The sequence below is a fragment of the Thalassophryne amazonica genome, chromosome 16, assembly GCF_902500255.1.
Source record: "Thalassophryne amazonica chromosome 16, fThaAma1.1, whole genome shotgun sequence".
NCBI lineage: Eukaryota > Metazoa > Chordata > Actinopteri > Batrachoidiformes > Batrachoididae > Thalassophryne > Thalassophryne amazonica.
The window spans coordinates 67,812,836-67,826,602 of record NC_047118.1 but is presented as its reverse complement, the minus strand read 5'-3'; the positions used below and the strand labels follow the sequence as shown (position 1 = coordinate 67,826,602).

The 13,767-nt window shown below is 37.7% G+C and overlaps 1 protein-coding gene across 1 annotated transcript in view; it reads right to left on the bottom strand.

Annotated features, from left to right (window-relative positions):
• Positions 1 to 13,767, bottom strand: part of usp7 (ubiquitin specific peptidase 7 (herpes virus-associated)) — a 119,696-nt gene that overhangs the window by 23,506 nt on the left and 82,423 nt on the right. The window contains 2 exon segments of the mRNA XM_034189483.1: positions 4,777 to 4,882; positions 6,945 to 7,046. Coding sequence (XP_034045374.1) covers positions 4,777 to 4,882; positions 6,945 to 7,046 — 208 coding nt within the window.

Below are 13,767 nucleotides of genomic sequence, written 5' to 3'. Positions count from 1 at the left end.
CAGAGCTCTATTGAGCCGAGTATTCCTTTAACTTTAACTAGTAATGACTTCATGACTTTCTTTGCAAATAAAATTTGAACTATTAGAGAAAAAATTATTCATAACCATCCCAAAGACATATCTTCATGTTCGGCTACCTTCAGTAATGCTGGTATTTGGCTAGACTCTTTCTCTTCGATTGTTCTGAGTTATTTTCATTAGTTACTTCCTCCAAACCATCAACATGTCTATTAGACCCCATTCCTACCAGACTGCTCAAGGAAGCCCTACCGTTAATTAATGCTTCGATCTTCAATATGATCAATCTATCTTTATTAGTTGGCTATGTACCACAGGCTTTTAAGGTGGCAGTAATTAAACCATTACTTAAAAAGCCATCACTTGACCCAGCTATCTTAGCTAATTATAGGCCAATCTCCAACCTTCCTTTTCTCTTAACAATTCTTGAAAGGGTAGTTGTAAAACAGCTAACTGATCATCTGCAGAGGAATGGTCTATTTGAAGAGTTTCAGTCAGGTTTTAGAATTCATCATAGTACAGAAACAGCATTAGTGAAGGTTACAAATGATCTTCTGATGGCCTCAGACAGTGGACTCATCTCTGTGCTCGTCCTGTTAGACCTCAGTGCAGCTTTTGATACTGCTGACCATAAAATTTTATTACAGAGATTAGAGCATGCCATAGGTATTAAAGGCACTGTGCTGCAGTGGTTTGAATCATATTTATCTAATAGATTACAATTTGTTCAGGAAATGGGGAGTCTTCTTCATGGACTAAGGTTAATTATGGAGTTCCACAAGGTTCTGTGCTAGGACCGATTTTATTCACTTTATACATGCTTCCCTTAGACAGTATTATTAGAAAGCATTGCTTAAATTTTCATTGTTATGCAGATGATACCCAGCTTTATCTATCCATGAAGCCAGAGGACACACACCAATTAGTTAAACTGCAGGAATGTCTTTCGGAAATAAAGACATGGATGACCTCTAATTTCCTGCTTTTAAATTCAGATAAAACTGAAGTTATTGTACTTGGCCCCACAAATCTTAGAAACATGGTGTCTAACCAGATCCTTACTCTGGATGGCATTACCCTGACCTCCAGTAATACTGCGAGAAAACTTGGAGTCATTTTTGATCAGGATATGTCCTTCAATGCACATATTAAGCAAATATGTAGGACTGCTTTTTTGCATTTGCGCAATATCTCTAAAATTAGAAAGGTCTTGTCTCAGAGTGATGCTGAAAAGCTAATTCATGCATTTATTTCTTCTAGGCTGGACTATTGTAATTCATTATTATCAGGTTGTCCTAAAAGCTCCCTGAAAAGCCTTCAGTTAATTCAAAATGCTGCAGCTAGAGTACTGACAGGGACTAGAAGGAGAGAGCATATTTCACCCATATTGGCTTCTCTTCACTGGCTCCCTCTTAATTCCAGAATAGAATTTAAAATTCTTCTTCTTACTTATAAGGTTTTGAATAATCAGGTCCAATCTTAACTTAGGGACCTCATAGTACCATATCACCCCAATAGAGCGCTTCGCTCTCAGACTGCAGGCTTACTTGTAGTTCCTAGGGTTTGTAAGAGTAGAATGGGAGGCAGAGCCTTCAGCTTTCAGGCTCCTCTCCTGTGGAACCAGCTCCCAATTCGGATTAGGGAGACAGACACCCTCTCTACTTTTAAGATTAAGCTTAAAACTTTCCTTTTTGCTAAAGCTTATAGTTAGGGTTGGATCAGGTGACCCTGAACCATCCCTTAGTTATGCTGCTATAGACTTAGACTGCTGGGGGGTTCCCATGATGCACTGAGTGTTTCTTTCTCTTTTTGCTCTGTATGTACAACTCTGCATTTCATCATTAGTGATTGATCTCTGCTCTCTTCCACTGCATGTCTTTTTCCTGACTCTCTCCCCTCAGCCCCAACCAGTCCCAGCAGAAGACTGCCCCTCCCTGAGCCTGGTTCTGCTGGAGGTTTCTTCCTGTTAAAAGGGAGTTTTCCTTCCCACTGTTGCCAAGTGCTTGCTCACAGGGGGTCGTTTTGACCATTGGGGCTTTTCTGTAATTATTGTATGGCTTTTGCCTTACAATATAAAGTGCCTTGGGGCGACTGTTTGTTGTGATTTGGCGCTATATAAATAAAATTTATTTGATTTGATTTACTGTGTCTATGCGTATGTGTGCACACACACACTACTGTGTGTTCTATACATATACTGTGGATATTTTATGCAAAACCAAATTGGAGTATTTTCCATCACATCAAATATTTCAGGTTGTCAATCAGGTCCATTCATCTGTAGAGTATAATTGGAAGGGGGATTTAAAGATACTTCAGAACAGGAAATATTACTATTGTAGATAGCTACAGATACATATAAGATAAGATATCAGATAAAGATTTTAAGCTTGATAAACAAATCAGTGCTGTTGTGAAGGCAAGTTTCTTTCAACTGAGGCAGCTAGCTAAGTTTAAGTCCTCACTTTCAAGGCATCACTTGGAGATTTTAATCCATGCTTTTGTTATGACTCGGCTGGAGTATTGTAATGCACTGTACGCTGGTATTAGTCAGGCCTCACTTGCACGGCTGCAGCCCGTCTTTTGACTGGATCCCGGAGGTATGACCATGTTTCGCCCATTCTTTTTTCCCTTCACTGGCTGCCTGTTCGCTATCGTATTGATTTTAAAATTTTATTGTTTGTTTTTAAATGTCTTTATGATCTTGCTCCACGGTATCTGTCTGACCTGCTCGTGTCTTATTCCTCATCACGTTCTCTTAGGTCACGAGATCAAGCTTTGCTTGTAGTTCCTCAGACAAAGCTCAAACATAGAGGTGATAGAGCTTTTTCTGTTGTTGGTCCCAGATTGTGGAATGACCTGCCTCTCTGTATCAGGCAGGCGGAGTCACCTCTAGTTTTTAAATCTCGTCTTAAAACATACTTGTTTTCTTTGGCTTTTGACTAGAGGGTTGATGATTTTATTGTTTTTAAAAACTTTTATTGTTTCCAATTTATTTATTTATTTATTGATTGATTGATTTTATGTCATTGTACAGCGCTTTGGTCAACTTTGTTGTTTTTAAATGTGCTCTATAAATAAACTGGATTGGATACATACAGAAAGAATACCAATATCATTCACCATCAATCAAATGCCTTCATCTGGGACCATAAAACATCCATGAAATATAGAGTTTAAAGGTTGCTCTATCCTGATTGGCCCTTATCAAGGTTTGGGTTAATCAGTGCTGCCCTGTAGGATTTTTTTTTTTACCTTTATTTAACCCTCTGGGGCCAATGCCGTTGTATACGATGGCGAAGACCAAGCATTATTAAATTATAAGTAACTTTTTAATGATATGAGATAGAAACTTTTTTTTTTGCTGAAAAGTTAACTCCGCTGTATTTCGAGCCAGCCATCGGCCATCTTTGTACTCCTCATAGAAGCTGTGTGGTGACGTGCGCAATGTGAGTGTCCAATCGGAATTGGTTCACTGTCACATGGTTTTACAAAATCCAATTGTAGGGCAGATTCACCTCACGAGAAAAGCCAAAGATCGTTTTCAGGAGTGATATGTTACTAGTTGGCCCGTTTGAATAGCCCCCTGGGTGCTCCAATGAGTACATACTATTAGTACATACTCAGTGTGCCCTGCGCCATTACGCACAGCGATCAGTGAAAGCAGACGGAGAGCCTCTGATGAAAATCTCACGTGAAAACTGCTTTAGCAGCAGCACAGAACAGTGCAAAACAGAGTAGAAGTAGAAGTTTGTGTTTGCAACCTTTGTGTAATAGCAGACAGAAATTGCCTTGAGACAAAAAAAAAAACAAAAAACAACACATGGACCATTTTGTATATATTGTTCAAAATGTGCATTTGTGTTCATTGTTTGAACCTTTCTGTTGTATAGTCTTTCACACAAGACCTCAAATTACCTTTATAAAGTGTCAAAACAGTTGTTTATTATACTTTGCTGTGTGTTTTGAATAAATGTGTGTGGAAAGTTATTTTCCGCTTCTCTTTTTTTTTCTTTTTTTTGTTTGTAAACCTTTATTACAATTATAAAACACACCAAAAGCATATATATTGTGAAAGCACAGGTTGTCCTGAAAAAAAAAAAAAAAAAAAAAAAAAAAAAAAAAGAGATTGTGGGATGCAGGGAGAGCTGTTAACAGCAATAATAAAACATTTATGTCAGGCGAGTGAACTGTCCAAAAAATGCCCTTGGACCCCAGAGAGTTAACCAGGATAAAACTCATTGAGATTAAGAACCTCTTTCACGAGTGTCCTGGCCAAGAGGCAGGGTAGAGTTACATACACAGTTACTTTTACATAGAAAACAGACACTTGAATGAGATAATACAATCAGGTAAAACATCTACAGGTCAGAGCCATCAAGAGTGATTTTAAAAGTGTTAAGTGGCACTAGCTTGTTCAGTCTAAACTCATTTTGGAGTTAATTCCAAGAGTGGAACGTTGCTTGTCATTGCTTGTAACTCCGCCCCCCCGGGAAGCTATACTGTTACACCGGTTTACAAGGAGACAACCAAAACCCTGTTCAATAGTGCTGTCATTGACTGCAGTCAGCCCAAAAAAAGATGATGACATTGAAGTCGCAACACTGGGAGGCCATGTGGGCTACAGCACAGACTTTATTGGTGTAACTGGTGGCAGCATTTGATGTAAGATATCCTGCTGCAACTGCTATTTTTCCCCATCAGTGGAAAATACCAATTAAACTGACAGATGGATGAAGGCTGACAAGTGAAACTTACGGTCTTTATCAAACTTGGGTAACGTTGCCCCAGTGGCTGCCATCTCTGGATCCACTGTCTCAAGAAATATTGTCCAGGGATTCTCGTTGTCACTCAAGTCAATCATCTGGCACACAAACAAGCAGAGACTTTGGAAAACTGTTTCCATGGTACTGAGTTTGCGATGAAATGATGCATGGAACAGTGCCCCAACAATTCAGTGACTGTCAAAAAAAGTTCCCAGAATTTCAGGTAGATGTCTAAAAAAAAAAAAAAAAAAAAAAATCAAATAAAATCACTCTAAAGCAACTGGACTTCTGGTTTAGTCTTTGAAACACTGACACTTGTCCAAGTGACATCTTCTGTTTCAGACTAATTTGTTTTAGAGTAATTTTTTTCTGGAATTTAGATTTTTCCACAAATATAGAAAAAATAAATAATGCATTTCAAACATAAATGAAAAAGTACATGGATTAAAGTCAGAAGACAATTCAAACTAAGCTACAAAAACAATATTAACAATTTAGCTTGAGTAGACTTATTTCATGATTACTTTTTAAATATTGTAATCTACATAATACTGCAACTAACATTTAAATGTGTATGTTTATTTTTTGTTTTTTAAAGGTCATGTTGCAGTGATAAATCCAGTAATCCCCCCTAGAAGAACGACTTGTAGGGGTGTAACAGATCACAAAACCCAGGATTCCAATCACAGCACTTTTGTAATCACGGATCAGATAGTTTTGTGTTTATTTTTTTTTATTTATTTTTTTTTGTTTTGTTTTTTTTGGAACAGCAAAAACGTCTAGAAAAACATATCTTTACTTCACATTTAAAAAAAAAAAAAAAAGAACTTGAACAATGAAAACAAGGAACTTTTGCCTATGGTCCTGAAAGAAAACAAGGTGCCTGATGTTTAAATCTTTTGAAATAAAATCCTCAATTGTTATATAAAATTGAGTATGGCAAAAAAAAAAAAAAAAAAAAAAAAAAAAAAAAAAAAAAAACTGTCAATATCAAAAACAAATTTAAAAATATAAGGCAATACTAAAATACCCTCAGCCATATGAGCATAAAAGTAACCTCTTAAAATTTCACAACCAGCTCGACAGTGATTGTCTGCTGACTGCTTTTATGATGATAGTATGAATGGCCACACATTTCCTAAGTGCCAAGCAAGCGGTGTGAGAGGGCCGTGTGTGTCAGCTGGAATTCAGGGCTGTGAAATGAAAACTGAAATCCAAGGAATATTTACAGGGGGTCTGGGGGGCATAGGCCCCCAGGTGCTGGGGTCTCAGGCCCCATGGGATCCCAGAAACCAAATTATTATTTTTTTTTTTATCCAATGATACATTTTCAGCATCTCCTGGAACAAAAAAATCTCAAAATTAGAGCATATTTAAATGACCCTGTATTCAACCTTTCATTTGAACAGTCAATAATCATGTTGAAATAACAGAATATGACGTGGAAGTAGGATCTGGAATGATTTTTCTTTTAACTGTAAACCAAATTATGCATTAACTCAGAAGAATTAAACTACATGAAATTCATGAAGAATGAAAGACTGTTACAGCATTTCAAAAACCACAGCTAAAGCGTGTAGAATATTTTTGAAAATCATGGTAAAATATCAATAACATATAATAGCAGATCTGAGGACACTGATTTGTATCTGTAACACACAGATTAGTGTCCGCGGAATGCCGTGGACTCATCAACCTTGCACAATGTCATGTAATAAAAAGACGAACACTTTGCGATAGATATTTTAAAAACTCAGTGACGATCACGATTACAGAGTAAAACAGTAACAGCCCCATGATGAAATCCACAGAATTTCGTAGATACGTGTTTTCAGAGCTCTGGAATTTGGCCGACACCTGCTGCAGGAGGGTTCGATGGGCTCTCACAGCACACAAACTGTCTTTTAGCCACTGGTGTGCACAAATAGTTGTAGCAACAGGTGTACAAGGCAGCTACAATTTTACACATTTTGCATACGATTCTGGCTTCATGCGCACTTCATGCGCAATTCGACCAAATTCGCACGGTGTGTGAAGGGGCCCCATACTGTATTTGCATTGATCCTGCTGTTGTTATCACCCAATAAACAGAAGGTCTTAAGAGAAAAAACAAAGACACTAAAATACACACACACACACACACAAATCATAAGTACTAACCGACTTGTTGCAGTCGGCCTCGTAGTCAAGCATAGCAGGCCGCTTGGTTCCATTGCTCCGCGCCTGCATGGGCCACAACCGCATTTGGTCCTGTGGGAAACCCTGCAGCAAAACAACACATGATCTATACAAATGCTTCTTGTCAGCTTCATCTTTCTGAAATTTGCTTAAATGTAACAGAGGACAAGTGCAAATACTGAAAAAAATCACATTCAAATTTAGTCAGTTTTAATCACCATTTTAAAACTTCAGAGGTTTTAAATCCATTTAAATAAGAAAACCTGAGGATAATTTCTATTCTCTCAATTTGTGGTTGCAAAGAATGGTGCAAAATTTAAAACATGTCTTTCCAATGCAGCATTAATTTGCAGAAAATGTGGACATCATCTTTAAATTCAGGTCTGGCCTAAAGCAAAACATGTTTGATGTGTTTTAAAAGTTGCTGCGGCTCTTGGCGTAAACCAAGAGCTGCAAACCTGCTGCACATTACCAAATCCACCACCTCATGTACAACCCCTGGCAAAAATTATGGAATCACCGGCCTCGGAGGATGTTCATTCAGTTGTTTAATTTTGTAGAAAAAAAGCAGATCACAGACATGACACAAAACTAAAGTCATTTCAAATGGCAACTTTCTGGCTTTAAGAAACACTATAAGAAATCAAGAAAAAAAGACTGTGGCAGTCAGTAACGGTTACTTTTTAGACCAAGCAGAGGAAAAAAAATATGGAATCACTCAATTCTGAGGAAAAAATTATGGAATCACCCTGTAAATTTTCATCCCCCAAATTAACACCTGCATCAAATCAGACCTGCTCATTGACACTGACCCTATGCCATGACATTGACCCTATGTGTCTTTTTGCAAGGAATGTTTTTGCAGTTTTTGCTCTATGGCAAGATGCATTATCATCTTGAAAAATGATATCATCCCCAAACATCCTTTCAATTGTCCAAAATATCAACATAAAGTTGTGCATTTATTGATGATGTAATGACAGCCATCTCCCCAGTGCCTTTACCTGACATGCAGCCCCATATCATCAATGACTGTGGAAATTTACATGTTCTCTTCAGGCAGTCATCTTTATAATCTCATTGGAAAGGCAACAAACAAAAGTTGCAGCATCATCACCTTGCCCAATGCAGATTCGAGATTCATCACTGAATATGACTTTCATCCAGTCATCCACAGTCCACAATTGCTTTTCCTTAGCCCATTGTAGCCTTGTTTTTTTCTGTTTAGCTGTTAATGATGCCTTTCATTTAGCTTTTCTGTATGTAAATCCCATTTCCTTTAGGCGGTTTCTTACAGTTCGGTCACAGACGTTGACTCCAGTTTCCTCCCATTCGTTCCTCATTTGTTTTGTTGTACATTTTTCGATTTTTGAGACATATTGCTTTAAGTTTTCTGTCTTGACGCTTTGTCTTCCTTGGTCTACCAGTATGTTTGCCTTTAACAACCTTCCCACGTTGTTTGTATTTGGTCCAGAGTTTAGACACAGCTGACTGTGAACAACCAACATCTTTCGCAACATTGCGTGATGATTTACCCTCTTTTAAGAGTTTGATAATCCTCTCCTTTGTTTCAATTGACATCTCTCGTGTTGGAGCCATGATTCATGTCAGTCCACTTGGTGCAACAGCTCTCCAAGGTGTGTTCACTCCTTTTTAGATGCAGACTAACGAGCAGATCTGATATGATGCAGGTGTTAGTTTTGGGGATGAAAATTTACACGGTGATTTCATAATTTTTTCCTCAGAATTGAGTGATTCCATATTTTTTTCCTCTGCTTGGTCTAAAAAAGTAACCGTTACTGACTGCCACAATCTTTTTCTTGATTTCTTATAGTGTTTCTTAAAGCCAGAAAGTTGCCATTTGAAATGACTTTAGTTTTGTGTCATGTCTGTGATCTGCTTTTTTTTCTACAAAATTAAACAACTGAATGAACATCCTCCGAGGCCGGTGATTCCATAATTTTTGCCAGGGGTTGTAACAGCTCTGTGTTTTGTTTGACAGCCACCCAGGCAGACCTGCAGTCCCTCCCTATCTACTGGAAGGATGCACTGATCTGTTGTTGTCGAGTATTAATCTGGTATCAACTTGGTCCAGTCAGACACTGAAGTCCTCAGTAACGTGGCATACAGTAGTGTTCAGAATAATAGTAGTGCTATGTGACTAAAGATTAATCCAGGTTTTGAGTATATTTCTTATTGTTACATGGGAAACAAGGTACCAGTAGATTCAGTAGATTCTCACAAATCCAACAAGATCAAGCATTCATGATATGCACACTCTTAAGGCTATGAAATTGGGCTATTAGTAAAAAAAAAAAAAAAAAAAAAAAAAAAGTTAGAAAAGGAGATGTTCACAATAATAGTAGTGTGGCATTCAGTCAGTGAGTTCGTCAATTTTGTGGAACAAACAGGTGTGAATCAGGTGTCCCCTATTTAAGGATGAAGCCAGCACCTGTTGAACATGCTTTTCTCTTTGAAAGCCTGAGAAAAATGGGACATTCTTGACATTGTTCAAAAGAACAGCGTAGTTTGATTAAAAAGTTGATTGGAGAGGGGAAAACTTATACGCAGGTGCAAAAAAATTATAGGCTGTTCATCTACAATGATCTCCAATGCTTTAAAATGGACAAAAAAAAAAAAAAAAAAACAGAGATGTGTGGAAGAAAACGGAAAACCACCATCAAAATGGACAGAAGAATAACCAGAATGGCAAAGGCTCACCCACTGATCAGCTCCAGGATGATCAAAGACAGTCTGGAGTTATACCTGTAAGTGCTGTGACAGTTAGTAGATGCCTGTGTGAAGCTAATTAATTTGCAAGAATCCCCCACAAAGTCCCTCTGTTAAATAAAAGACATGTGCAGAAGAGGTTACAATTTGCCAAAGAACACATCAACTAGCCTAAAGAGAAATGGAGGAATATTTTGTGGACTGATGAGAGTAAAATTGTTCTTTTTGGGTCCAAGGGCTGCAGACAGTTTGTGAGATGACCCCCAAACTCTGTATTCAAGCCACAGTTCAAAGTGAAGACAGTGAAGCATGGTGGTGCAAGCATCATGATATGGACATGTTTCTCCTACTATGGTGTTGGGCCTATATATCGCATATCAGGTATCATGGATCAATTTAGATATGTCAAAATACTTGAAGAGGTCATGTTGCCTTATGCTGAAGAGGACATGCCCTTGAAATGGGTGTTTCAACAAGACAATGACCCCAAGCACTCTAGTAAACGGGCAAAATCGTGGTTCCAAACCAACAAAATTAATGCCTCGCAGATGTGAAGAAATCATGAAAAACTGTGGTTATACAACTAAATACTAGTTTAGTGATTCACAGCATTGTTAAAAAAGCAGTTTGAACATAATAGTTTTGAGTTTGTAGCGTCAACAGCAGATGTTACTATTATTGTGAACACCCCCTTTTCTACTTTTTTTTTTACTAATAGCTCAATTTCATAGCCTTAAGAGTGTGCATATCATGAATGCTTGGTCTTATTGGATTTGTGAGAATCTACTGAATCTACTGGTACCTTGTTTCCCATGTAACAATAAGAAATATACTCAAAACCTGGATTCATCTTTTTAGTCACATAGCACTAGTATTATTCTGAACACTACTGTATGTATGTTTGGTTATAATGGGAGAAAATATGCCAAATGACTGGAGTGTCACAGCTAACACACATCATGCATAAAAGAGGTCTAATTCATGACTTTCCCCAATTGTTCATTTGACTTAAAATCACTGTGGCAGTCTCCAAGGATTCTCAGAAAAGACCTGGCACTGAAGACTGTAAATCTGGAAGCAACTTGCACATTTATCTTCCTGTATGGCAGTTTCATACTCTTCTCCAACATTAAAAAGACTAGTATATCACTATGGTCTTGATATACCAGTCGTGGAAATGTTCAGCAGAAATTACAGTGGAGTTTTTAAACTAGATTGTTGAATAAAATCTTAGAAAGTGAGAGGATGGCTGAGCATGTTGGTTCTGATTTTTAAGAATAATGGGCCTTTCACACTGAACGCGCCAGGCCGCATGTGTCAAAGCTTTCCAATGCGTCGTAACGCCAGGCCGATGCATCTCCAACGCGTCATGACATCAGTTGCTTCGCTTCGGAAGCGTCAAGGGGGGTGGAAATTGCTACGTCACATTCTGGCTGTTTCCACAACCCGAAAAATGTTGAGCAGTTGCCATCTTGAATTTGAGTCGCCTGAACCACAAAAAAGGCTTTAAAAAAAACAGCAGTAGAACGATTTTCCCATCACCCTGCTGAGAGAAGCTTTTTTTTCAGCTACTTTTCGGAGTGACGCCGACTGAAGGAGGACTGACGACTTGGTGGGATATCGATCGAAGCGCGACAGCGGGCCGACCTGCAAGGAGAAGCCGGATTTGGGGCATCATCCCTGGGTAGAGCGAGGCAGGCAGCCGGAGTGATGGAGCAGACCCACTCAGTCCGAAATCTCCCACTTTTTGGATATATGCGAAGTCCCAGTTTTGACCAATGGAGTTTAGTTCTGCAGCTTTTTCGAGGTGAGAATAATATAAAAGTAAAACGTGATGTTTACTGCACTGCTGTGAAGGTTTATTGATCAGCTAACGTTGGCTTAGCCTTTTAGCACAGTTGATCTGAGTGAACGCTTTAATTTGTAAATGTTTCAGTCTTTTTTTATTTTTACCAAATAAAGCTACAGATTTTTTTGGAGACCAGAAAAGCTTAACTTTAAATAACTTTTTTTTCCTGCCATTTTTTTTTTATCTAAACTGTTTAGTGTTTCTTTATATTTTAAGACATATTTTTATTTGTCCCAATCAGGAACATTTGCTGTGCAGACAACCTAAATACAGATGCACTTCTAAAACTTCCATTGATGAGCTGAACACCATGAAGTCCAGGTGAAAGAAAACATCTCTGCTCTTCAAAATAGGAGAAAAGTGTCTTCAACAACAACGCCAGAGGTCAAAGCTGCAGACGAGACCTTCATCTGGTCCTGAGAATTCAGCATAACATCACCTGCTTCTAAATAAAAGGCTCTTTCAACAGCAACTATTTTATTATTTTTTAAAAAGGTGTTTCATTTTATATTTTAACAATAAATGAATGGATCATTAAAAATGTCCACGAAATTAAAGTCAAGAGACATTTGCACAGGTAGAAGCTCTACCCTTTATTGTGCTCAAATTCATGTTTTAGAAATGACTATCCTGATTACAACCCCTGGCAAAAATTATGGAATCACCGGCCTCGGAGGATGTTCATTCAGTTGTTTAATTTTGTAGAGAAACAGCAGATCACGGACATGACACAAAACTAAAGTCATTTCAAATGGCAACTTTCTGGCTTTAAGAAACACTATAAGAAATCAGGAAAAAAAATTGTGGCAGTCAGTAATGGTTACTTTTTTAGACCAAGCAGAGGGAAAAAAAAATATGGAATCACTCAATTCTGAGGAAAAAATTATGGAATCATGAAAAACAAAAGAAAGTTCCAACACATCACTAGTATTTTGTTGCACCACCTCTGGCTTTTATAACAGCCTGCAGTCTCTGAGGCATGGACTGAATATGAATATGACTTTCATCCAGTCATCCACAGTCCACGATTGCTTTTCCTTAGCCCATTGTAACCTTGCTTTTTTCTGTTTAGGTGTTAATGATGGCTTTCGTTTAGCTTTTCTGTATGTAAATCCCATTTCCTTTAGGTGGTTTCTTACAGTTCAGTCACAGACGTTGACTCCAGTTTCCTCCCATTCATTCCTCATTTGTTTTGATGTGCATTTTCGATTTTTGAGACATATTGCTTTAAGTTTTCTGTCTTGCCGATTTGATGTCTTCCTTGGTCTACCAGTATGTTTGCCTTCAACAACCTTCCCATGTTGTTTGCATTTGGTCCAGAGTTTAGACACAACTGACTGTGAACAACCAACATCTTTTGCAACATTGCGTGATTTACCCTCTTTTAAGAGTTTGATAATCCTCTCCTTTGTTTCAATTGACATCTCTCGTGTTGGAGCCATGATTCATGTCAGTCCACTTGGTGCAACAGCTCTCCAAGGTGTGATCACTCCTTTTTAGATGCAGACTAACGAGCAGATCTAATTTGATGCAGGTGTTAGTTTTGGGGATGAAAATTTACAGGGTGATTCCATCATTTTTTCCTCATAACTGAGTGATTCCATATTTTTTTCCCTCTGCTTGGTCTAAAAAAGTAACCGTTACTGACTCCCACATTTTTTTTCCTGATTTCTTATAGTGTTTCTTAAAGCCAGAAAGTTGCCATTTGAAATGACTTTAGTTTTGTGTCATGTCTGTGATCTGCTGTTTTTCTACAAAATTAAACAACTGAATGAACATCCTCTGAGGCCGGTGATTCCATAATTTTTGCCAGTGGTTGTACATTAAAGGCAATCACATATTACGACGTAATTACAAGTTGAAATGACTAAAAAAAATTTCATCATGAGGTTTATGTCACAGACATCCTACTTTACAATCACATTGCAACCATTCTTAAATTATCTCCTGTTGCATTTATAATACACATTTGTTTTTATTTACAGTGTCTGTTTTTCTGGTTGAAATGAGATATGAATAATCTGCCAGACTTAAAAAAAAATGTACAAATTTCCATGTTATTTTATTTGTCTAAAAATAAATGTCCAAGGTTCCTTATGTTAAACAAGAAATTATCTAATCTGAAATAACAGGTGGTTTTAATTTACAGATGAAGAAAGGTTTCTAAAGAACCATTTATTGATTTATTTAGCTATTTTAATTACAAGTGTTCTAGACTTTTTTTTC